The sequence below is a fragment of the Girardinichthys multiradiatus genome, chromosome 23 (assembly GCF_021462225.1).
Source record: "Girardinichthys multiradiatus isolate DD_20200921_A chromosome 23, DD_fGirMul_XY1, whole genome shotgun sequence".
NCBI classification, from domain to species: Eukaryota; Metazoa; Chordata; class Actinopteri; order Cyprinodontiformes; family Goodeidae; genus Girardinichthys; species Girardinichthys multiradiatus.
The window spans coordinates 14,258,038-14,284,475 of NC_061815.1; the positions used below are offsets into that span (position 1 = coordinate 14,258,038).

Genomic DNA, 26,438 nt, shown 5'->3' on the forward strand with positions numbered 1-26,438 from the left:
TTTGCTTTTTTTGTAATTCTAATTAATTGAGACCATCATGTGTATTTCTTTTTACCTTCTCCAAGTTTACACTGATCAGCATTGCCTCAGTACACTTAACCAATGCCGACATAGATTAAGAGACTTGAGGGGAAAATACAGAATATACACATTCGATTGTTGTTGCAGGCAAAAACAAATAAACACATAAACTCAAATAAGTGCATATAAGACAGCAGGAGCAAGATTACTTTTGACATGACAAACCTAGATGTGCTGTGTCCTTGTATAACCACTAGATGTCACTTTAACTCTTCAAACCAGGTAGTTTATAATACTTGGTACCTTTTATCCTAAAAGCATCTTTAGGAGCTTTAGGAGGATTAAGGATTAATATTATGAAAATGAGCCTGGTCTTAGTTAAATAAGGAGTTCTGAATGGTTTTATTAGTGATGCTTTCGTGTGCATGCTTAAGGAGAGGCAGCAATGAACAGACTCTTAGAGGCGGGTTTAGCCATACAAGCTCACACCCTCCAACTGTTTTTGCAGACTTATTAAATAGGATCACTTCTATAAAATGGCACCTCTCCTATAGAAAAACTTCAATTAAAGCAATTTCTAAGAGGCTGCCTCTTCTAAAGAGCGACAAGCTAATTGCATATGGCTTGAGGCACATCTAATGATATTATGTAATTGCTGTCTTTTTGTATGCCTGTCTGCTAGCCCTTTTTAATGCTTACTCTGAAATGCCTTCTTTTTCTGTAAAAAGGTTTCAAAATAAGCACTGAAACCTATACACTCAGTTAATTGCAAGGTATAAAGAACTCATACCCACATCTTGAGATATTGGCCTTAGGTGTGTCTGCATGGTTTATTGTCTCATATGTCTCCGTCTTCACTCTATGATGAACTGGCAAACTGTCTAATGTTTATTTTTCACCCAATTAGACCCAGGATTATTTAGGTGTAGATAATGGATGGATGGATGTTATTGTAGGAACTATTACCAGCCTAAAATGGATTTGGATTCGATTTAGGCTCTTACAATAAATTGCTGTAGAAAAAATATGAAATATTTTAAAAAACAACTGCAACAACAGTACATTTATACAAATGGAACTTCCAGAGAGAGACAGCGTCACTCTACAAACCTAATTTATCTTACACATTGAAGCTGCCACACAAACTAGTGCAAGGAAAAACGCTAAATGGCAATCACTTTTACAAATGTAAAAATGACGTGGCACGCATATGTATTCAGAACCCTTTATTCTGATAACAAACTTCCTTCAGAATCCACCCCAATTAGTAAATAGTGTCCAGCTGAGTGTAATTTACCCTCAGCATGTTCTGTGACGGTCCAAAAAGTTAACATAACTGAACAAGAACAACATGAAGACCAAGAAACCCACCAGATAGGTTGGAGATAAGGTTGTAGAGAAGTTTGAAGCAGGATTAGATTGTAAAACAACATCCCAAGTCTTGAACATTTCACAGAGCACTGCTCGCTTTATCATCTGGAAATTGAAAGAGTACAGCAATAGTATGGCTTTTTTATGAGAGAAGCAGCCAAAAAGGCCTATATTGAATATGGAGGGGACACAGGGCTCAATTGGGACAAGTGAGCAAAAAGCAATTATTTAAAAAAACTCCTTAAGATTTTGGAAATCAAATTTAAAAATTTGACCAACATGCAAATCACTATGTGTGGCAGAAGACTAACGATGCAAAACATCCTGGACAAACCTTCCCAATTGTGAAAGATCGTGGTCGCAGTGCCTTGTTGCTCAGAGTTCATGGAAGACAGACGGAGCTAAATACAAGACAATCCTGGAAGAAAACCTGTTAGACACTGGAAAGGTCTTTGCCTTCCAGGAGGATAATGACCCTAAACATACAGCCAGAACTACAATGAAACGGACCAGATCAAAGAATTTCCATGTGTTAGAATGGTTTAATCAAAGCCCAGACTTGCATCCAATTTACAGATTATGGCAGAACTTAAAAATGGATGTTGACAAATTCTCTCCATCCAGATTGACTGAGCACGAGCTATTTTACAAAAAAGAATGGGCAAAAATTTTCAGTTTCTAAATTAGCAAAGCTGGTAGACAGAACAAAAGGAAGTTCTACAAAGTATTACAGTATCTCATGAAAGTGAGTACACCCCTCACATTTGTTAAATATTTTTTAGATCTTTTCATGTGACAACACTGGAGACATGATACTTTGATACAATGTAAAGCAGTCTACCAACATCCTGAAGCTGAGCTGCAGCATGGTGGCCAAGACCATTCAGTAATTTAACAGGACAGGTTCCACTCAGAACAGGCCTCGACCAAAGAAGTTGAGTTCACGTGAATAGTGTCACATCTAGAGGCTGCCTTTGAAAACAGATGTATGAGTACCGCCAGCATTGCCACAGAGTTTGAAGGGGTGGGGGTTCAGCCTGTCAGTACTCAGACCACGCACCACACACTGCATCAAATTGGTCTTTATGGGTGTCATCCCAGAAGGAAGCATCTTCTAAAGATGTTGCACAAGAAAGCCCCCAGTTTGCTGAAGACAAGCAGACTGATAACATGGATTACTGGACCCATGTTCTGAGGCCTGAAGAAACCAAGATAAACTTATTTAGCTTAGATGATGTGAAGTGCGTGTGCAACCACTTGAGGAGTACAAAGACAATTGAGTCTTGTGTACAGTCAAGCATGGTGGTGGGAGTGTCATGGTTTTGGGGCTGCATAAGTATTGCCCGTTGTAGGGAGCTACAGCTTATTCAGGGAATCATTAATGCCAACATGTACTGTGACATACTGAAGCAGAGCATGATCCCCTCCCTTCAAAAACTGGGCCGCAGGGCCGCATTCCAACATGATCTTTACCACAGCGAGTCATCTGTTTCCGTCTAACCCTATCTTCTGCATCGTCTTCTCACACTCACAACCTTCATGTCCTCTTTCACTCCATCTATTAATCTCCTCATTGGTCTTCCTCTAGGCCTCCTGCCAGGCAGTTCTAGCCTTAACATCCTTCTACAGATGTATTCATTATTCCTTCTCTTTACATGTACAATTCAGTCTGGCCTCTCTGGCTTTATCACCAACACATCTAACATCGAATGTACTCATTCCTGATCCCATCCATCCTTATAACTCCCAAAAACAACAAGATCTTCAAATCTACTACTTCCAGGTCTGCCTCCTGTCTCTTCCTCAGTGCGACTGTCTGTAAGCCATACAACATTGCTGGTCTCACCACCATCTTGTACAGCTTTTTATTCTCGCTGATACTCTTTTATAACCCAACAAACCTTGCACTTTCTCCACCCATTCCACCTTGCTTGGATAGGTTTCTTCTTTTCCACACTCACTGTTGCACTGGACTGTTGACCCTAAGTACTTAAAATCCTCCACCTTCTTTATCTCTGTTCCCTGTCACCTCATGGCTCCACTTGGTTCCCTCTCATTCACACACATGAATGTCTTGCTCCAGCTAACTCTCATTCCTCTCCTTTGCAGGGTAAACCTCCATCTCTCCAGATTTTCTTCCACTTGTTCCCTGCTCAAAGTCATCTCTAAACGTCATAGTCCATGTAGAGTCCTGTCTAATCTCATCTGTTAAACCTGTCCATCACCAAAGCAGACAAGAAGGGGCTCAGAGCTGATCCTTGATGCAGTCCCACTTCCACATTGAACTCCTCTGTCACACCTAGAGAACACCTCACCACTGTCTTACAGCTATCATCCATGTCCTGCACCACTCTAACATACATCTCTGCTACTCCAGATTTCCTCATACAATACCACAGCTCCTCACTCGCCAACTTGTCATATGCTTTCTCTAGATCTACAAAAACACAATGCAGCTCCCTTTGACCTTCTCTGTACTTCTCTGTCAACATCCTCAAAGCAAATACTGCATCATAGTACTTTTTCTTCGCATGAAACCATACTGTTGCTCACAGATGTGCATTTCTGACCTCAGTCTAGCTTCCACTACTCTCTTCCATTACTTTGTTGTTTAACTCATCCTCTTTATTCCTCTGTTGTTACCACAACTTTGCACATCTTCCTTATTCTCAAACATTTTGAACCAATACACTCCATTTCTCAGGCATCTTCTTGTTCTCTGAGTTCTGGTTGAACAGCCTATTCAAAAATTCAACAGCTGTCTCTCCCAGAAACTTCTATAACTCCACAGGTATATTATCAGGACCAACTGCCTTTCCACCATTCATCGTTTTCAGCACCTTCCTTATTTTATCCTTACTGGTCTTTTCTACTTCCTGAACCACAATGATTGCTTCTTCTGCTATTTGTTCTGTCTCATTGTCGTCATTCATCAACTCTTCAAAGTATTCCTTCCATCTTCCTATGACAATTGCACCTGTCAGTACATTTTCATCTCTATCCTTAACAATCCCAACCTGCTAAACATCCTTCCCATCTCTGTCTCTCTGTCTTACCAACCTGTATAAATGTTGCCCTCCCTCCTTACTGTTCAACCTATCATACAAGTCACTGTATGCCCTTTGTTTGACCTCATCTACCTCTACCTTCAATTTATGCACACAGTACAGTGTCCCTGTACTCCTTGCGACTCTCCTCAGATCTTTGCAGTGTCCCACTTCTTCTTAGCTAATCTCTTTCTCCGTACACACTCCTGTAATTCCTCATTTCACCACCAAGTCTCTATTAACTTTCCTTTAAGAAGGCATACCAAGTACTCTCCTAACTGTCCCTGATTAGCTGTAGTTGTCCAGTAATCTGGAAGCATCTTCTGGGCACCTAAATCTTAACTCCTCCCATCTTCCTCACCATCACACTCCTGCACACCACCATCCTGTGCTGTCTGGCAATACTCTCACCTACCACTACCTTGTAGTCACCGAGTTCCTTCAGATCACATCGTCTACACAAGATATAATCCACCTGTTTGCTCCTTCCTCCGCTCTTGTGAGTGACCCTATCTTCTGGCCTCTTCTAGAAGAAAGTTTTCACTGCAGCCTCTTTGCAAGGTCTACCACTATCTGTCCTTCTGCATTCCTATTCTGGATACCAAACCTGCCCATCACTTCCTCATCACCTCTGTTCCCTGCTCCAACTTGTCCATTGAGATCTGCAACAAATGCCACTCTCTCACCTCTGGGGATATTCTGCATCATATTACCTAGCTTGCTCCAGAATTTCTCTTTCTCCTCTAACACATATCCTACTTGTGGGACATAACCACAAGCAACATTGAACATCACACCATCAATTTGTAGCTTCATACTCGTCACCCTATCGGATACTCTTTTCACCTCCAGAACATTCCTGACAAACTCCTCCGTCAAGATAACTCCTACATCATTTCTCTTCTCTACCACACCATGGTAGAACATCTTGAACCCTGCTCCTAAGCTACTCGCGTGGCTACTTTTTCATTCAGTCTTCTGAACACAATATGTCCACATTCTTCTTCTGCATCATGTAAGTGAACTCTCTACTGTAGCTTTTCCTGTCATAGTCCCAACATTGAAAGTCCCTAGTCTCAGTCCTGGACTCTTTCCTTTCCCTTTATCTCCCTGCCTACTGAAATGTCTTCCTCCTCTTCTTCTTTGCTGATCAATTTCCACCAGTACCCTGTTGGTCACCAGCTTCAATGGTGCTCTTTGTTAACCTTGGCCTTAGGAGATCATGCTCTTGGTACGGTAGATGTGGAAAACGTTTTACACCAGATGCCTTTCCTGACGCAACCATCTGCTTTTATCCAAGCTTTGGACCGGCACAAATAGGACACAGTACACTGTCCCCCCTTTGAGCCTGCAGTATTCCAACATGATGGCGACCCCAAAAACATTTCCAAGACGACAACTACCTTGCTAAAAAAAACGAGGGTAAAAGTATTGGATTGGACAAGCATGTATCTAGTCCTAAACCCTATTGAGCATCTGTGGGGCATCCTCAAACAGAAGGTGGAGGAGAGTAAGGTCTCTAACATCCACCAGCTCAGTGATGTGGTCATGGAGTGGAAGAGATTTCCATTGGTAACCTGTGAAGCTCTAGTGAACTCCATGCCCAAGAGAATTATGGCAGTGTTGGAAAAATAATGGTGGCAAAACAAAATATTGTCACTTTGGGCACAATTTGGACATATTCACATAGGGGTGGACTTGCTTTTGTTGTCAGTCTTATATCTTCAGTGTTGTCCCATGAAAAGATATAACTAAATATTTACATAAATGGGAGGGTTGTACTCATGTTTTGTGAGTTATTGCAAGCAAGTTATCCAATTTTTTTACATTTTCCTCTAATGTACAATTATGCACAACCTTGTGTTGGTGTATTACAAAATCATGATACGCTACAGCAATCATTGTGTTTGAAATGTGACAAAGTCTGACAATGTTTATGGGGTGTGAATACTTTAGCAAAAAGCTAGACCCCATGTACTGTACCACAGTAGCCGTACTATGTTCAGAAGAAAGATAACATGACTTTGGTGTAAAAACCTGTGAGGCTGACATTGTTTAACTGCAAAAGAAAAGAGAGAGAAAACCTGGTTCATGGTGACAGCAGTCTGGACCCTAGAGGCCACAGCACTCATCCTCAGGAAGTTAATGGACTGGTGCTTCTGACGGATGGCATTCTCTGCATGGGTCCTAGCTGCCTCAACGTTACCCTTCTGGAGAGCCTAAGAGACAAAGATGCACATTTACTTCCAACAAAGACTACATCTGCACTGTAGCCTGTTATGTTTGTTACAAACCAAACTAACCTGCTTCGCTTTGGCTTTTTCTGCCTTATTCTCTGCGCCTTAGAGCTGCGCTACAGCTCAGTGGCAGCAAACTTAGAAGTTGAATACGTGTTTTTATAAGATGGACAATTTATAACCATATTCCAGGTACAGTGGAAATTATGGTTTTACTGACGTAACAGTGGAACATTTGTGCAAATAAAGCCAGGTTACTGTAGGCAGGAGAAGGGTGTTTGTTTTTGTGTTTTTTTTTTTTTTTTTGCGAAATCGGTCAAAAATTAACCAGAGTCATTAAACATCTCGGCGAGCTCGGACAGCTGTCACTGTTTTCCTTCATCGTTCAATGATGGGGAAGACGTTACAAGGTGCACACGGCACGGTTAGCTGGGGACCAAGCACCACTAATGGTTAGCAACGGTTGCTGCAGTGTAAATGTGTGTGTTCCGCTGTGGGCGTCAAAGTACACAGAAAGGCTGCTCTCCATATTCGACATGGGGTGGGTGGCTTTCTGGGACGAGTTTGGTGATGTTCAAAGAGATAAAAAGACAATTCTGTCAAGCGCTGGATTGTGGTGATTTTTAGCAAATATAGCAAGATCGTTCACTTCTACTCACTTCCGCATTTGTTTAAATCCAATGACGCAGCAGTTTATTCATTGTATAAAAGCAAACCTAATATTCATCTTGTGGGGGGGTTAGAGAATTTTTCAGTAATCATGATTATTTATTGCTAATTTCACCCAAAATTAAATCTGTAGTTGTATTTGCACGTTTTGTTTGGCTTTATATTTGTAAATATTTGGTATTATATTTTAGTTTTAATGTAATGATTTATTAACTTTTATTCCAATTGTCTTAATTTAATGTTTGCTATAGTTTACTTCTTTTAGTCATTTGTTATTTCATTTATTTATTTTATGTTTTACACTCTTAAGCTTTAGTCTCCTCCTCAACCACACTTACTTTCTGTGAACTGTTTTGTCCTCTGTTTTGATGCTCAGCCTTTAGCCCATTATGTCATTGTGTTTTTTTTGTGAGTTTGTTTTGTCTTTATTGCTGTCTTTTTATTTTATGTGAAGCAATTTTGGTTTCCATATCTGCGAGGAAACGAGTCCCATGAATAAAGACAGACTGGCTGATTGCTTGATTTAATGACGCATTGATTGTTCTTTAATGCATTCCGTACAGTAAATACACCATCTCATATAGACTACATTTTCTTCATAGTGCTGGGATGTGCTAGACCTGCCTAGACCCTTCAACGATCGATGGAAAACGTTGGGCGAACTTTCTTTTATCAGTAATTATCTTTGGATAAAATAGCTTCTGCATCTGCCAACATTTCACCGTCGTCACACATGATCACGATTTACACGCGCTCTACGTCACGACTGTTTGAGATGTGAACAGGCGCGCGTGTCCAAAGTTCTATGGTGTCTAAAAATAGTTTATAACCGGTATCGGTAGGTTGTGGGATAGGTCTAGTGACGTCACTAGTGTTTTTGTGAGGGAGTATGACCTTTTCTACAAAGCTGCTTTGATGTTCGCATGCGTGCGTGTGTGTCGACGTGCGCACTCGTGTTTATTTTACTTTTTCATCTATTATTTTTAATTACGCCTGTAAAGAGAAAAGCAGACCAAACGGAAAAAAAGTGAGGTGTGTGTGTGTATTGAAGAGACGCAACAAAAAATTAGAATATAAGGAGGCGAAATGGATCTTTGCCAGTTAGGTAAATGCTCCAGTGGATGCACGATGCACTGGCCATTGGAGAGAGGGGCTGGGGTGGGGGAGGTAGGGGATTAACGGCTTGGTCTGGGGGAGGGAGCAGAATGGATGACTCATACTGTAGACTGTCTGCTGGACACTTTGAGTAGATGCAGCTTTAGATATAGGCCCAATGATGTTTCTGTGAGGGAGAAAAGGGGAAGTACATAAGAACTGTTTAAAAATTTAACTTTCTAAAACACACAGCCAACAAGCTCTTAATGGCAGTATTTTTTTAATGGGCTATATGGCTCACCACCCAGGGTGCCATTCTGCCAGAGGTTGGCATAAGCACCTGCCGCCCTCTGGCAGCAAGGGGGCAGCAGCTGGCTGATGAAAATTATGGTTCACATGTGATTTGTTATTTGACTCTTTAAAATATTTTAAGGGAATTCGGATTGTATTTGATCTCTAGATCAAAATCTGAAATACTCAGTTTGATCAAATATTCTTTAAAAAACTGTTTTGATTTGTGATCCCGTTAATGTAATTCTGAAAACAAAACAAACAAAAAAAAACAGACTGCCCAGGGACCTATTCATGCAGGAAATGCCACTGGCAGTATGTTGTGGTCATGTTTAGTAGGGTGGAGGGCATACACTGAGAGGTGGATATTGAAAATTGGAGAATTGTAGGTATGTTAGGATAAGTTTTAAACTAGTTATTTGGCATATCAAATGTTTTCATTAGAAATAGTATTACAAAACCTTTCAGAGGGTACCACATTGAATGTATGTGGCTCAACAAATTAAGAAATGTGCTGCTTTTAGCTATTTAGCTACTTCTAACTTGGGGTTAGAAAAGTATGAAGGTAGTTGAAAACTTTCCTGAGGCCTGGCAAGGTCCCTAACAAGATGGAAGATGCCCCTTTTCCATGGGCTCTACTTTAGAATGACAAGCCACAGATTTTACCGCACATGGTGGCAGTACTGGGAAAAGCTAAAAGAAACTTAAGAGCCACAACAAAAATATTAAAGGTTACAATGGCCAGAGTGGGTCAACCCAAAAGCCATGGCAGTGATTCAAAATCATGGACGCCATTTATGGTTGTGGATGGGAGGGTCTAAAGACCCACCTCCAGCTGTCAATGGAAACACAACAGGTTTTCTGCTGAATAGAGTGAGGTACAGTGGAGTGGAGCCGTGCAGTGCTGGAATCGTGAATAGAAAGGAGGTGTAGATTCTCAAAACAAACCTGCTATAGCAAATAAGAAGTGATTTTTGAAGTCAACAGTATATTCATAAATTCAGCGACTGGAACAGAAATGGGAGCGTCACACACTAAGAATAACCTGGCTCCGTGTAAAGTTGCACATTTGCCAATATACGCCCCTATTGTGTACCAACACGTTGCCATTTCATTCCATTCTGCTTCCACTTTGTAAATATAACTGAACCATTTTAAAACGACATACATAAACCACATACCTTAAAGTAGGCGTTTACTTTACATTGTCCTGTCCAGGGTGTACCCCGCCTCTCGCCCATAGACTGCTGGAGATAGGCACCAGCTTCCCCGCGACCCACTATGGAATAAGTGGTAGAAAATGACTGACTGACTGACTTTACATTGTATTTAACTATTTTCATGAAATATGATAATACATGAACATGAAATTGCTCAAATGTCATGTGTAATTCACTTAAATTGCATAAAAATATCCAATGACTTTGTAATACACTCTGTTTTCGTTTACTGTGGTTCTGATTCCTGTTTGGGCTAGTTGACTCCCATGATATTTGGCAGATTTGGATCCCTAATCAAACCAAAATATCTCTCCCTTTCAAATGGAAGATACTTATTGGAGTCACAACAAATTCCCTTGCATTAAACTATGAATAAAATATACAAAATTACTTTAAATCTCATGTTGTCAGAGTATGACACAGCCTCCTAGCAATGACCATGAACTGACTCGTCGATATAATCCCACAGTAGATGACCTTATTTCGTATCTGAAAAACTTCAGCACAAAATGACCAAAACTGCAAAGGTATGAAATGGTGAAACAAACAGCACAAATAGTAACATAACCACGGGACTAAATTAGTACAATTTTAAACAAACAAATAAATGTGGAAACTCACTGAAGCTTTGCAATGAGTTGCCAAATGGATACTCTATTAAAATAATATTCAGTGAAAATAACACCTGCATTATGTCTGCTGTTTCTGTCCTCGTGAACAGCGTCTCACAATAGAAACACCGGTGCGTATCCCTTAATTTCACCCAATCATGCACGTTCCAATATTTGTGATCTGCCATGAGCCGTGAGTTGTGTTCGCCAAATAGGAAGAGCAGAGGAGTAGTGTTTGAAATGCAGGTTCATTTTTATAAGCATTTGTACAGTTGAATATAAAGGCAGATGGAATATTTTGGACCCTTACAAAGGCAGTTAAAAGTAATATTTATACAGTCAAACTGTGTAGTTAGGGTTGTGTATTAGAGATGCAGCGGTAGATCACGTGACCCATATTCAGAGGTTTCATTTCTCAATGCAGCTGTCCCTGGTTCAATTCCTGACATGTGCTGCATGTCTTCCCCCTCTCTTCAACCCGCTTCCTATCTACATATTTTCAAATGACAAAAATAAAGGCCACTAGAGCCACAAAAAATCTTAAAAGAAATGTACTTCCTCTATAGATTCTTCTTCTGCTACTAATTGCTGCATTAAGGAAGCGAACTCTATTGTTTCAAAGTAAGAACTGCAGTGACTTTTCTGCATCTCCAGTGACAGTTTATGCTTCAGTATGCATTGAGAGACGTCAGAATTCTCTCGAGACATTAGCTTGGGTGTTTTTGGTTTGTCTCAAGCTTGGAGCTGGGAAAGATGTCACACCCGAGTTAACTACTATTTACAATACAAGACAATACCAATGCCTTGCTCCATATTGTTTTATTTTCAAACAATAAAAGGAACATTCTCATATATAGCTATTTAAAAGCACTATGTGTTCCACTTGTTTAATGAGATATAAACTTTTACAGGTGCTAAAAAATAGTTTAGATTTGCAAGTTTCAACAGATTCAAAATGTGTGGCAGATAATAATTTACTAATCTGTTAGCACAGAGCTTTTTAAACCTCAGGGGGGGGTTTTGTTTCCAACTAGGAACTCAGAAAATCAGACTTTCAAGAATAAACCACCATAATGGCTTTCTTAGAGGTGGAGGGCATGGGGATTTATTTGGAGGGGGGTTTTGGGGGGGTTGATTTTAGCCCGCGGCCCTACCTTTGTGCCGCCACTGTTCACTGTGATAGCCTAATGACTAGCAAACTCAATCTAAGCGGCACACCCGCTCTTCTTAACTAACTTACTTAACAAACAGAGTTGACACACAAATTAGCCATACACATTCACACCTACATACACACATAAAGTAACTCTCATAGGGTAACGCCCTCTTTCCCATCGTTATTGTTGCGAGCAGGCACCTCTACCACACGTACATGCTCGCCCCAGTCATAATTGAGTGACGGCAGGTCGCTATGGAAACTGCGTTACGCTCCGGGCGGCCGAGGGAGAGAAAACAAGAGCGCGAGGACTCGTTTCACTCCTCATTTCAGCACCACGCGCCTCCCGGACAGCGCCCGAATGAACTCGCGCGCAGAATCGAGCGTCGCGTGCCTTTTAAGGGACAAAGCCGAGTCAGCACCAAGTCCAGCCGAAGTGGAATGAGACATTAGAAAACACACACACACAGACATACCGAACTTCTCCGAACCTGTAGCTCGTTGGACTCTCAAGGTTTTATTCCACGCGCCAACCAGGAGCTAATCGCTCCCTCAGACAACACAGCAACAGGTAAGAATCCCCTTTACTTCCCCTCAGCTCTGTGAAGTTTTTAATCTGCTAACCTTGACCCTGCGCTGATTGCGCTTAATTGTCCCCACACGACATCTCAGGTCTAAATAAGTGGATGATGACATGATTAGAGGGAGGACCAGCAGTGGGAACATGACTCTTGCACCGTTTTCAGTTAATATTAATCAGTGTAAATATAAAACAGTCAAACCTTAACATCCAAAATTATGGAAGAGTTATATTTATATTTGTAAATATTTTACCCACGTGTTTGTTCAGATGTCTACTTTTATGTTTTCAAATCTTGAAAGTTTTAAAAAAAAGACTTGTGTTTACTAAAAACAATCTGTAATACAAAAGTAACATCATAGCTGTACCTAGAATTGTTGGTCTGTGGGCTTCTTTAAATATTGTTCTCAAAAGCTAACAGGAGATGTTTATATATCATCAGTGTTTATATCTGTTTCACTTGAGGCTGAGTGCAGGAGCCTGAGCTTTTTGTTGTGTTTCCAGTGGCCATAGATTATGTGTGTGCTGAGCTGATACGCCTGGATGAGTCACGCAGCCTGCAAATTTGCTGAAGAGTGCGAATGTGGGAGGGTTGGGTAGGGGAGTGGGGGGTGGCACAGAGATACAGGGGCCAGCTGGAATAGTCCCGCAATGCCTGTCTTGTTTAGCTAAGACATTGTTTTATTGTGTATGTGGTCAATGGCAGCACATGGAGCTCTGTTGGCCAATTGATCTTGCTGAAGTTGGGTGAACTTGTCTCATCTTGCCTTTAGAAGCTATGTGGGATTAGATAACTTCTTTGTTGTTGTTGTTTTTTTTTTGTTTTTTTTTTGTATGCTTAGTTCTTAAACGAACGGGAAGGGCTGCCGTTGCTTTATTCTGCAAAGTAAACTGCCGCTCCAGTTTTTGTTGATGCATGCAGCATGGATTAAATTATATCTAAACACTCCCCATAATAGATTATCTGTGGTTATACCAGACGGTAGCCTTCTGGTGTCAGTCAAACTGATACCCGAAAGCATCCCATTACTGCTCATTAGTATCCTGGTCTTTAGCCTGCTGGTATTGACAAATCATAGCAATCAGCAGCACTCAGCTGTACCACAGAGTGACAGCTATTGATTAAAGCAAACAAAAGATCATAATGGGCTGGTATGAACCACAATTGCTCATTCAGATATGAGTGCTTACTCCTCAGAAACACTTCGACAGGCACAGACAATTTCATGCTTAATCATATTAAACATACCGCCCGGACGGACTCGGTTAGATGCAACCAAAAAAATTGTATCTAGTTTGTAAAGATTGATAGATAAAATGGGGAGGTAGGAGCTCTGGGAAACGTCATACATAAATGATGCACATAAAAGCTAAACCAATATTAATAAGATGATATTAAATTGTTCTGATGAGTTTTCTAACTTTCAGAGGTGTTTTATTAAAGCTTGCCTGCCCTCGTATGAATGTGTGTGAGTAGCTGTTTGTAATGTATACACCTCATGTGCTGCACACACGGACACAAAAACAGATGTGTGTCTTTAATTAGTGACGTTGATGTGATTAATGCAGTCTGCTGGTGATGACTCATTCCGATTAACCCTTGTTCCTCTGGTGGGAAACAAAAAGATTTAAATATAGAACACATCTATCAAAACAAACTATGTTTCATATTCTGCTTAATAAACTGTACTCAAAAAAGTGATGAAAATGGCATGGGTTCTAGGTAGTAAACATTGTAATGTGTTTCTGGCTTCAAAAATCACCCCTTAATTTGTTGTTGTTAGGCAGTGGATGAATATTTCTGTAATTTGCTCCATGTGTCAGTTTTGCAGCACAGCAGTTACATTAGCATTGTAGAAAAGCTGTCAGCCAAGCTGTGACTTGCAGACAGCAGACTGGCAGGGAGCATGCATCTGAGTGCTAAGTGTGTGTCTGTGTGTTTTTTGTTGTGTGTGTGTGTGTGTGTGTGCAACTGCAAGAGAGTTAAACACGTAGCACTTCCTGATGAGGAGTTGTAATAAAGTCTCATTACCACTCTTGCTCTCTTCCTCACAGGGCAAGCAGCATGTCTGAAAAGAAATCCAGCCAGCGGTTTCACAGCCTAAACACTGAGCAGGTGGAGGTTCTGCATCAGGTGCTTTCAGAAGTGGTCCCCATCCACGGCCGCGGGAACTTTCCCACGCTGGAGCTGCGTCCTCGTGATATTATCATAGCAGTGCGGGCTAGGCTGCAGAAGCAGGGAATCACGGTCAGAGACGTCCGTCTGAATGGCTCTACGGCAAGCCATGTCCTAGTTCGAGACAATGGGATGAGCTACAAAGACCTGGACATCATCTTTGGTGTGGAACTGCCAAGCCAAGAGGAGTTCCAGGTGTGAATTCTTGCACTGTTGAGTTCTTCACTTAACCAGTTGCATCTGCTCCTTTATTTTTATTCAAGCTTTGAATACCAGAGCTTTCTTTACACATTAGATGTCCTATGTTGGAAATAATAAAATGACAGTAGGGTTAAGGCTAAAGGCAATGAAAATGATTCAGTCAACCAAGATTTTGGAAGTGCTTGTGCTTGGCTGCACCTCTCTAGTCTTAGCAAAGCACCTAATATGGAGTGGGGTTAGTCATTTCTCTGGTATTTTGCTTTCTTTTTAACTTCAGAGTCCTTCCATAATTTAACAATTTTAACAATTAGAGATGGGGTGATTTTATGGTGTGACCATATCATATAAACAAACCAAGAAGCATAACATTTAGGTCCTAGCTACATTGCTAAAGAGATTTTTTTCTCCATTATTGAAAATGAGTCTGCATGGTCTGTAGGATTTAAATCAAAAATGCTGTGATACTTATACTACACCAGTAGGGGTGATAACATCAACATCATTAAATTAAAATACAATTTAAGAAGATCCTGAGCATGGCTAAAGCAGTGCTAGGCTAAAGATTCTCTCAAAAAATTGGAGCTTCTCTTTTTTGACGATGTTTGCTCATTACGTTCAAATCAGTAATTGTTTATCTTTCAGTTGAAATTTATTAGAAGACAGAAAGCCAAGGTCGACATGCACAAAGTTGCTTTTAATTTTGGTTTTGGAATACAGAGTATTTCAATTTGGAATGTTTTTTTTTTTTTTACTCTGTGTTTGGACAAGGATGCAAACACAGCCGTTTCTATTTCACAAAATATCTGTGTTAGAGTAGACAGGGCTTTAGGCAGGTAAGGCAAGCAAAACTACACTCTGGTCACTGTCAGTAGTTAAACTGTCATGTTGTTGACCTCTTCTTCCCCCAGGTGATCAAAGAGTCCGTGCTGGGCTGTTTGTTGGACTGCCTGCCTCCCGGGGTCAACAGGGAGCGGATCAGCAGTGCCACAATGAAGGAGGCCTATGTTCAGAAAATGGTCAAAGTTTTCAACGAGCACGACCGCTGGAGTCTTATCTCACTGTCAAATAACAGTGGCAAAAACCTTGAGCTCAAATTTGTGAGTGCTCTGAGGCGCCAGTTCGAGTTCAGTGTGGACTCCTTCCAGATCATTCTAGACCGCCTCCTGGAGTCCTACATGCAGCAGGACTCAATGCACAAATTAAATGCTGTTAATTTGAAGGACCAGTCTACAGAAAGTGAGGATAATTACTTTTCACCCAAACCCAATCAGATCTCTGCTTTAGATGCAGAGAAGGCCACTGTTCCCGTATCCCATGAACCAGGAGATCAGTTAAGTAGGACACCGCAGAGGGACGAAGTGCATGAAAAAGAGTCTCAGACAGAATTCTCACAACAAGCTGACCTTTCAGAAGAAACAAAAAGCTCCAAAGAGGACAAAACAAAAGCATCTGCAGGGTTGGATGTGTCTGAGCACAAAGAAAACTTGAATGATAAACAGACATCTCTGAATATTGAAGCACAAAAGAAACAAGCTTCTGATGAATCCGAGCCACTGGCTCAAACAGATGCTACATGTGACTCTGAGGTTTTAGATCAGTCTCAGCCATCAATGACAGGAGAGGAGTTAGAGGAAATGAAGCTCTGTGACGGCCAACAACCAGCAGGTTCAAATCTCAAGGAACTCTGTGTCCAGAAAGAACTGGCTAACTATACAAAACCGCCTGACGAAAAGAGAGAAATCACAGGGCAGATGGGACACTCTGATACGCCTAATGCTTCTAAAATAACTCTGACTGAGTGTCTAAACCTTGCAGAAGAGCCTGACAGCACAGAGCAATCTGATAAAACAGACTTATCTAAGCATTTCATAGAGGATCAGAGAAGCAATGAGGCAGATAACACTCAACACGTGTCTGCCACAGGCACATGCACATCTTCGTGTGCAAAGATAAAGACATGGTTAGCAGAAACAGAGAACAGAGAGCAGATTGAAGCAGAAAGAGCAGGTGATATAAAAACGTGTGAAATCACACAGGGGTTTTCAGCATCAGAGGAGAAACATTTAGAAGACACACAGGGTATTGATTGTTCTTGCTCCACCTCTTCCACTCTTCCGCTCAGCTGCACACAGCCCACTGACACAGAGGATACACTAGAGATTCACAGCACACAATCCACAGGTAACTCAGAGAAAACAACTAGCCCTCCTGAGCCCATCAGCCCTTCAGATACTCAGGATAATTTACCCACACCACCTGGCCTTGTTTCTGACAAAAAGACCTCCTCCCCTCCAACTGTTAAGGTCTCTGACAGACTGTCTCACATGGTGGTGCTCAAACACTCATCTCCAAAACCCCCACGGCGGATGTGTAGAAAGGTTACGTCTAATGCTTACCCCAGCCGAGTGTCTGAAAGTGAGCCTGTTCTTGCAACCTGTATAGATTTAAACAGTTATGAATCCAACAAAGGGTTTGATTCGAAGCCAGTGATTCCCATTTCAAACCCTGCAACCATCCCAATAACAAGCATTTCTCTCAAAGCAAACTCTGGACCTGAACTTGATCTTTCAAGTTACACATCTTCAAACCCTGACATTATCTCAGCTTCTGCTTCGGACCCTGAGATAATTTTATCATCGTCTACAGATCCCACATCTTTATTACCTCAAGAAGTATGTTCCACTAAGATTGACACAAATGATTTATGTGAAACAAGCCTGACAGAGACATTAAACACACCTGCAGTGTTCAATGAGCAAAGTCAGTCCTGCATGAAAGAAATGGTCTTTGAATCTAAACAATCCAAACCTTTTGACTCAGTGGACACACCCAGCTCCAACACCCATGACCCTGAGCAAACAGCTGAAGATGCTCCAGCTGGTACAGGGGAACAGCCCAGAGAGATAAACTTGAATCAGCCAAACGTCACCTCACAGGAAACAACTCTAAGTTTACCTCTGTCATCCCATGGTGTCGTCCCCCCAGTACTCAGTCTGTCTCCTCCTCACTTTACACCCTCACCCCCCAGCCCGAGTCCCCCTCCATGTTTGACTCCCCCATCTCCAATGTTAAGCACCATGAGTCCTATGAGCTTTAGCTCTCCACCCCAAAGTTTCAGCCCAACCTCTTCTTGCCTCAGCTCACCTCCTTACCTTACTCCACCTATGCTCAGCCTTAGCCCTCCACCACTCTGTCCAACCCCACCGTCCCCCTGCCTTAGCCCTCCCCTCCTCTGCTTCACCCCGCCAGAGGAGTCTGGGGACCTTTTACCTCAGGGATCTTCGGATACAGAGTCTTTGATTTTAAATGCAGATGAGAATGAACATGATAAAGTGTCTACTCCTCAGTCAGCAGATTCTGCTGTACAGTTGGAGGAGAAAAAGGAACACAGTTATATCTCCTCTTTGCCTCAGGTTGTTGAGCCTGTCTCTTTTCCAATCACAATTCCAAGTTCCACCTCACCAGTTCTGCCTCACCCTCAGCCTGGGGATTTACCGGTATCAAGCCCTCCAAAAGCCACTGAGGAATCCATCACTGTGCCTGATGATAAAGACGATCCTAAAGCAGCCCCTGACATGTCTGAACAGTGCAGTCCCCTTCAAGCATCTGACTTAGTGCCTGTAGTTGAGGTCTTGGCAGAAAGCATGTATGGGGACTTTGAGGCAGCAATGGACCACCTACGCTATCGACTGATTGCCACCAGAAACCCTGAAGAGATAAGAGGTGGTGGCTTGTTGAAATACAGCAACCTGCTGGTTAGAGACTACCGACCAGCCAGTGAGACTCAGATAAAGACACTGGAGCGCTACATGTGCTCACGCTTTTTTATTGATTTCCCTGATGTGCAAGAGCAGCAGAGGAAGATTCTGTCCTACTTGAAGAACCACTTCATCGGTGAAGAGAGGAGTAAGTACCAGTACCTGATGACCCTTCGTCGGGTCATAGATGACAGCACGGTGTGCCTGATGGGACACGAACGGCGTCAGACTCTTAACATGATTACGGTTCTTGCTCTGAAGGTTCTGGGCGAACAGAACATAATACCCAACACAGACCATGTGACTTGTTTCTACCAGCCAGCCCCATACCTTGCTGAGCACACGGCCCCCTATCTAGCAGAACCTAGCTACTGCAGCTATTACATACCACAAGGGGGATCAACTCTGCTATACCAACCTTACCCTTTACACCTCCACCCACAGACTGGACTAGTCTGAAAAATGTGCATAAAACTCACAAAAGATTGAGGAGATTGTGTTTACCACGAGGGAAGAGCTGGAGAATGGAAAAATAATCCAGGGATAAACTGTTTGGTCTATAATAGACCTGTGTGGGTGGAATTGAGTGGGTTTTACAGTAAACTTCTTGAGAACTCTATAAGGTTCTAACATGATTATATGTAATTATATCTGGGCTTAGTGGGAAAAATAATAATTCTTCCGATATTGTTCAAATTCCAGAAAATGCTGTATGCACTGCATGAGTCATAGGTCTTTGGTCTCCCTGGGAAACCAACTGTGCTGTTGACATTCACACACATCTAAACACACATTCAAACATCCACACACACTGACATACACACACATACACACTTCCAGGTTCTTAAATTGTTGTACACTCTTCATGTTCTTACTGTGTTGTTCTTAATGCGTTTGTTCAGAATGTGGACCTTGCCTGTGGTTGATATTGTGCATGGATACATTAGGACTGTTTTCTCACTGCCAAATACTGTGTGACTACTATGCTTCTCGGACAGTTTTATGTAACTTTGTCAGTCCTTTACAGAAGGGATGTCTTATGAAAAAATATACAGAGGGACGAGTCTGCCTGTGAGTCCAGTATTTTCATCAGAACATACATAGGATGGAACACTGTACGCACTCAATGTTAGACGATGCATGAGTAGCTTAATAGATCACATTTATAGTCAGTTAAAAAGACTTAATTTATTAGAAATGGATCTATTTTTGCAAGACTTTCCAAGATTAAAAATAGTGGTTAGTTCCAAAAGAGAAAATACCCACAACAATGCCTTTGGTGTAGACTGTACAGCATATCAGTTACAGTATTTCTTGTGCAAATACAACGTATTGTTTTCAGGTAAACTGTTTTGCAATCTAGTGTTTGTTTCCTTTTCCCTTGTGGAGTTTTTTCTGTAATCATGTGAGTTATCGTACCATCTTGTGTTGATTTATATATTGTTAAAGTTTACTCAGAGGAGGTTGCTAGGTTATAACCATCTTTGGGTCATCTTCAAACAAGGCAGATAAAGAAGATCTGTCTGAATTAAAGAAATTATACTCAAACCTGCATGAGTGCTGTCTGATTGCACCAAATTGAGTTCAGACAGCCCATTTAAACCTTCGAAACAGCAACTATGACCAAAGATGGTTTGGTTTGGAAATCAAGTGCCTAAATATGAGACATCGTTGGCATGTCTTTATCTTACTGCACTGTGGGTGTCTATGGGGTGGGTCCAGGACTGGGCTGGGTCTATGTTCAGTTGTTTCACCCCTGTTACTGCTGCCCATTTTGATGTCTTCTTTAATGTAGTCCTTTGTTGTATTTTCTTCGTGTACATTTTTATAAAATAAAGAAAAAAAATCAGTAAACCTTAAAGTGTAAGAGAAACGGACTTTTTCCCTGGTCAATTTTTTGGTCTTTTTGCATGATGTACACTCACACCTCTCCTGTAGCTTCATTCCCCGAAATGACACGCTGCACAACTTACACATCTTCGCCATGATTACGCTCTGCAATCATGGGGAAGATAGCGTGACCGTCAAATCACTCCGGTGCCCAGGAGATCAGCCCAAAGCTGCGAGATTCTGTGTGTTTCAGACCTCTTATCACAAATTACCTGTCCTTCAGATGTGTTGGGAGCCAGATGACGCACAGGCTACACCACACAGCAGGCTCAACAGTGTGTAAATGTGAGGGGAATGTGGTTTGTGAAGTATTAGGCAGAAGGGAGAGGTAGAGAAAGCTTATGTCTCATTGCTTCAGATAGGTCTCTGCATGCAGAGGCAGCATCAGGTGGTCTCTGTCTGCTACTAGTAATTGAGAAGACCTTCAGTGTAACAAGGCAATAATGCTACCTCCTGTCTTTGTTGTCAGCTTTATATTTTCCTCCTGTTTGACATCAATCAGAAACTTTCTTCGGGATGGGGGGTGGGGTCTATGACCACGGAAATATTTGTTGGCGCCTCTTTACAGATTCATATTCACACACTGAAAAATGTAGAATAATCCAGCGTTTCATTTGAGTAAATCAATTCATATAGTAAAAATCCCAAGCTGAAAAATAATAGTTTTAACAAAATACTTGTTGCACAATCACTGGTACCCTTGATGTAAATACTATGTCAAACCCCTTTCTGCCAGTAGCACAGCACTTTGAGGAATCCTCAGCCTATTATCTTTGCACAATCTCTCCAGATCATCCAGAGTTACAGCCCTTGTCTTACGTTCTTTTCTCTCCAGCTCACACCACAGGTCTGTAGGATTTAGGTTTGGGTCCTGAATTGGCAATTAAAACAAGGTTTAGTTTGTGTGTGGCAAATCATTTCTATGTTGTTTTCACCAGATGTTTTGGGTTATTTTGGTTAAAAGACTTGTGACTATCTATTTTCAGCTAAATGGTATATCCTACTAGATTTTTAATCAAAATCCCCTGGTATTTCAAAAAGCACACAATGCCGTGCTCTCACATAAGGTGCATAGTGCCTTTGGGAAAAAGGGACGCCCACAGCATCACAGATCCTCCACCTTCCTAACAGTGGACATGAGGTGCTTTATCAGATAGTCGTCTTTTTTCTTTTGGCCAAACACACCTGGATTTTACCTTTCTGTTTAATGCTCTGACTAGATAATGGCAGTTTAGGCTGGTTTCTGGTATCCATTTCTTCACTCATATGAAACACACATCGACCTTATTTGAACAGGCTTTCTTGTCTTTCCCATTTTGAAGAGTTGCTAAAAGAAATAAGCCTCAGGAAGTCATTTCCAATAAGACGTTTGTAGAAAGTCAGATTAATAAAAAAGTAACATATGCTTTAAAAATAGTCCCATTATATTTGCTTAAGAGGGCACTTTCTTAACAATATAATTTTTCTCCACAGACTAAATATATTTGGCTATTTCTACAATTTTCAGTTAGATTATGATGGTGCTATAAAACTTATTTATTTTAAGGTTTTCAATGCATCTTTACCAGCATTAAAAAGTAATTTATATTTTTGTCTTTATTTTGTTGCTTGCACTAATGCCTCCTATCTGCAAGAGAAAGAGAGCCTGTAATCTAGTGGGGTCTGCATCATTGTCTCACAGACCTCCAAGGCACTCCTGTCCACTAGAGGTTTCCATAGAGACCCAAACAGGCAGCACTGTGGACGCAGAGAGCGTGACAGAAGACAGGGAAGACCCACACACTGAATACAGGGGAGTAAGATGAAAACAAGCATATACTGAGGAGAAAAAAAGGAGCCGAATGAAATCACAGCACATAGGCAGTAAATATGAAGATGGATGGGTAGATGAGAAATTTAGAGGCGAGGAGGAGATGGGAACAGCGCAGCATGGACAGTGAGGGGCAGGGGAGAGATAAAGCCAGGGGAGAGCGTGGGAGGTTGTCAGGTCTTCAGTCACAGGGGAGTCACTGAGAGGTGGCTGCAGTGACGGCAGCCGTGATGTCAGAGCAGTAACACACACACACACACACACACACACACACACACCCAGCTGCATGCACATCAATTTCCCTAATGGCCTACTCACCCGTCCATGCTCAACAAACATTTTCAAACTCACAAAGACAAAAAAGACAGACATGTACCTGTCCCTCATTTTATGTCTCACACAGCCAATCCATGAGATCTGAGCAATGTAAAGGTGCATGCCACACTTCTTGAGCGTTTCAAACCCGAGGCGCCCTATGCAAATGCATGCTGGTACAATCCGGTGTCACATCAGGTCTTAATTGGGTAAGATGAAACATGTTACTCTGTTTGAAGTGTGAGTTCAGATAATTATGTCTGCTGGCCAATTCATCTCGCCTGCTCCCCTAATTATATCCCTGAAAATGAATTTCTTCATAACCTCCAGTTGTTTACCAGCTCCATGTTAGCTTGATGAATATGGAACCAGATAGTAAAATTAAAATAACAGTTTTTAATAAATTGCTTCCTGCCGTACAGGAGTAATCAGTAATAGAAATTATATTTAAGATCAATTGAGCAGATTTTATTTTCCTCTGCAGGGCCATGAATTGGCAGCATAGTATCCACCATTCATAACTTTGTTTTCATTAACTACAACACTCCCTCCTCTCCTCCCCACCCACATCCTCCACCCTACTCCTCACACATACCCACAGTGCGTCTCCCACCCACTTGCTTCTTCGCCTGCTATGACTCAGTCCTCTTCCAGCTGAGGATACATGAGGATAAAACCCTTGATGAAAAACAGCCAAGAATGTCTTTTTTTTTTGTACTCACAGAAATGGAACGATTGGCAAGGCAGCGTCTGCTGATGCCATACCCACTAAGTTCCCCCTCATTAGAAACACTCACACACGCATCGCCTCCGCACATTGAAATGGGTGTGATCCTGCTTTAACCAGTCAATTCAACTTTAAAAAGCAAAAATGGGGAAGGCGATGAGGAGTGTGTCAAAAATAGTCTTTGATTTCTCTAGATAGCAGACTGTCGTCACGACTTTGTGACATGGATGGATGATTTGTTAAAACCAAACTCGCCAAGTATATGCACGCCTTACGTGGGGCCTGGATGACAAAGCCTTGAGGTATCAGAGCTGTCAATCAAACTACATGAAGTAATTTGTACTTTTTTGACAAACTCAGAGTGTGCCACCATATTTTTAATCCACCTTACAGTAATCGGAAGCTGTGCATCGATGCGAATAATTTCTGTGCCTCCTGGCCGTTCGCTTCTCTGTGGTGTCGAATCTATTTTGGGGCTTCTGGGTCACTGAGACCTGACTTTGTTAATTATGCAAAGCAAATGCCGCATAATAGATTACAATGTTGGCCATGTGACAGAGAGTCATACTTATGCAACAGCTGATCAATCAGGCGGACAGGAGCGGAAGATTTACAACAGTGAGTGAGGAAGCTTCCGGTCACAGGTACCACAGCTGGACATGCAGCTGGCTGGACTATGGTTATGTTTAACAGTTTTGCTTCACAAAGCAATACCCAACCAGTAACACTCTGTGGGTGAAACACAGACTCTCCTATCTCACAGATTTTTTGGCTTTAAAATAACATGAAAGTTGCTGTATTAAGAAGCAGAATCCATCTGAAGACTCTGTACCTTGCAAATTATTCATACCCCTGAACTCCTCTACATTTTGTCAAATAACAACCATAAAGCTCAACATATTTTAATGGTATACTAGGGCAAAAATAATAGTCTATACTTTGAAGAGCCAACATTTGCTGCAGTCAATGCTGAATTACAACATTTTTGCATGTTCCTCCTGGAAAAATGTATCAAGCCTGGTCATTTTGGATGGGAAGCATCTGTAAGCATCAAATTTAAAGTCTGGGCAAAAATTCTCAATTGGATTTAGGTCTGGAATTTGAATAGGTCATTGTAAAACATGAATTATTGTATTGTAGCTCTGGCTGTAGGCTTAGGATTATCGCCCTGCTTTCCCGCAACATAAATCTTCCAGCACTATGTTCAGGGAGATGAGCAGTGTTCGTTTTCTGCCACACATAGAGTTGTCACGTACATCATAATGTTTAATTCTGGTCCTATCTGACAAGAACACCTTCTTCCACATGTTTGCACTGTCCTTCATGGGTTGTAGCAAACTACAAGCAGAACGTCTTTCAGCTTACTTTCAACATTCATGTTCTTCAAAGTTACCGTGGTCCTCTTGGCTGCTTCTCAGATTAATGCCATGCCTGGACTGTCAGTTTAGGCGATGTCTTGTATGTTCAGTTGTCTCATTCCCTTTCCATTCTTAAATGATGGACTAAACAGAGCTGTGTGAAATGTCCCTAGCTTGGGATATTGTTTTATAATGTAACCTTGTTTTAAACCTCTTCACAACTTTCTCCCTGACCTGTCTGTTGTGTCCCTTGGTCTTCATGATGTTGTTTGTTCTTTGATACTAAATTCTCTAACAAACCTTGGAGATCTTGAGTGAACAGCTGGATTTCTACTGTGAATAAATTACACACGGCTAGATTGTTTTCTTATTATAATTTCTAAAGACAATTAGTTGTATAGGACTTAATTCAGAGGAATAAAAATAAAATGGGCTGGATAAAGTTTTTCTTTATCTTTATTTGTAAAAACTTTTATTTTACTTCACACTTATACACTCCTTTGTGTCAGTTTATTACATCAACAACTAACTAAATATTTTTTTTTTCAGCTGTGAACTCAGTCTTAGTCACTGCATCTTTAAATAAACAAAGGCACTCTTTTTAGCCAAGTCCTGACAGAAGGTTGAAAATACTCACCTGTGTGCTATTTATAACCAGAGGAAAGGGAGGAAAGAATTGTTGTTGTGTGTGTGAATGATGGAAATGGGAGTGAGACATAATGAGCTGGGTCAGGGATGAAACTCAGGTGTGTGATCATGTAAATGTTTATGGCTTTGATTTAATCCACTGATGCTGTGTGTATTAGCATGGTGCTGGGAGAGGAGAAATGCATGTGTGTGTGTGCGCGCTGATTGACGTCACAGACGCCGACTCATTTCCATCTTGTCTCCTGCACAGAGAATAGATCCCCATCTGCACCCAGCCCTTATCCCCTGCGCACTTCCTATCCTTTTTCTCTTTTACCCCCTAACTATCTCTTTTTTCTTTTTCACCATCCCTCTGTCTCATCGTACTTCTTTCCATTCGCTCTTGTAGCTTCCTACCCATATAAAGAGTGCAGCCAGTCTAGCAGATAAACACGACAGAGGAACACAAACAGTTTAAGACAGCCAGACAGCAACATCCGCGTTATTATTAGAATCTGGCCAGAAAACATCTGCTCATTTCGAGCTCCTCGGGTCTTACGGGTTCAGAGAGGCGACATCTGACCCGAGCTTTTTCACACCATATGTGACCTGTGCGTACCTGTTGGCGACTTGTTCCTGTGCAGTTTGTCCGCTCGCTTTTTACGCATGAGCGGAAAAAAAAAAACAAAAAAAACGCGTGACGTCCTTTCCGCAACAATTGCTCATCCACATTCACACAGCAGTATCTGTGCTGACGACAGAGCACGATTTAAATCACTTCCTCGTAAAAGGTCATCTTCATTCTTTGCACTGAACCCACCCCTCCACACACACACACACACACACACGCATTCACTTATACACACTTCTTAATGCGCAGGCCAGAGCGCGCAGACGCAGTGCATGCGGGAATGCACGAGTCCTTCTCCAAAACGACGTGGACGCGAATAGATGAGTGCAAGAGAGTAGACAGTGGTTGAAAATGCGTGGGATGTCAGGATGGGATTTGCAAAGATTTTTTTTTAAAGCTAAAAGGTGTCTATTTCGGTCATCATCAGAGGACAGAATGAGAGCAAGCATTGAGGGGGTGGTGGGGATCATGCACTGGGCTAAAATTTCACAGAGACCAGACAGAGAAGAGAAGGAGAATGTGATCAGAATGCAGCAGCAGTGGTCGATTTGATGTGGCAGACAAGGCTCTCTGCCTCTGGGTGGGTTCGTAGTCTGTGGCAATGCAGTTTTTCTGTCCTTTGGGTTCTTGAGAGATCAATCATTCAG

At 41.6% G+C, this 26,438-nt stretch overlaps 1 protein-coding gene and 1 long non-coding RNA gene across 2 annotated transcripts in view; one reads left to right on the forward strand and one right to left on the reverse strand.

Moving 5' to 3' along the window:
- Positions 1-25,980, reverse strand: part of LOC124860511 — an 89,180-nt gene extending 63,200 nt beyond the window's left edge. Inside the window, exons 1-2 of the long non-coding RNA XR_007036375.1 lie at positions 25,780-25,980; positions 6,524-6,658 (exon numbers count right to left, since the gene is read on the reverse strand). This is a non-coding gene — a long non-coding RNA (uncharacterized LOC124860511). The remainder of the gene's footprint in view (positions 1-6,523; positions 6,659-25,779) is intronic.
- Positions 8,326-20,294, forward strand: LOC124860508 (mucin-17). Its single transcript, XM_047353877.1, has 4 exons — positions 8,326-8,377; positions 11,916-12,289; positions 14,354-14,669; positions 15,584-20,294. The coding sequence occupies exons 3-4, from the start codon at positions 14,364-14,366 to the stop codon at positions 18,890-18,892; spliced, it is 3,615 nt and encodes a 1,204-aa protein (XP_047209833.1). The 5' UTR covers positions 8,326-8,377; positions 11,916-12,289; positions 14,354-14,363; the 3' UTR covers positions 18,893-20,294.
- Positions 25,981-26,438: the final 458 nt, after the last annotated feature.

Excerpts from the sequence above, each read along its gene's own strand:
- LOC124860508 (XM_047353877.1), top strand. The coding sequence starts at position 14,364 with ATGTCTGAAAAGAAATCCAGCCAGCGGTTTCACAGCCTAAACACTGAG. Across the intron at positions 14,670-15,583 it reads CAAGCCAAGAGGAGTTCCAG|GTGATCAAAGAGTCCGTGCT; the intron begins GTGTGAATTCTT and ends TTCTTCCCCCAG.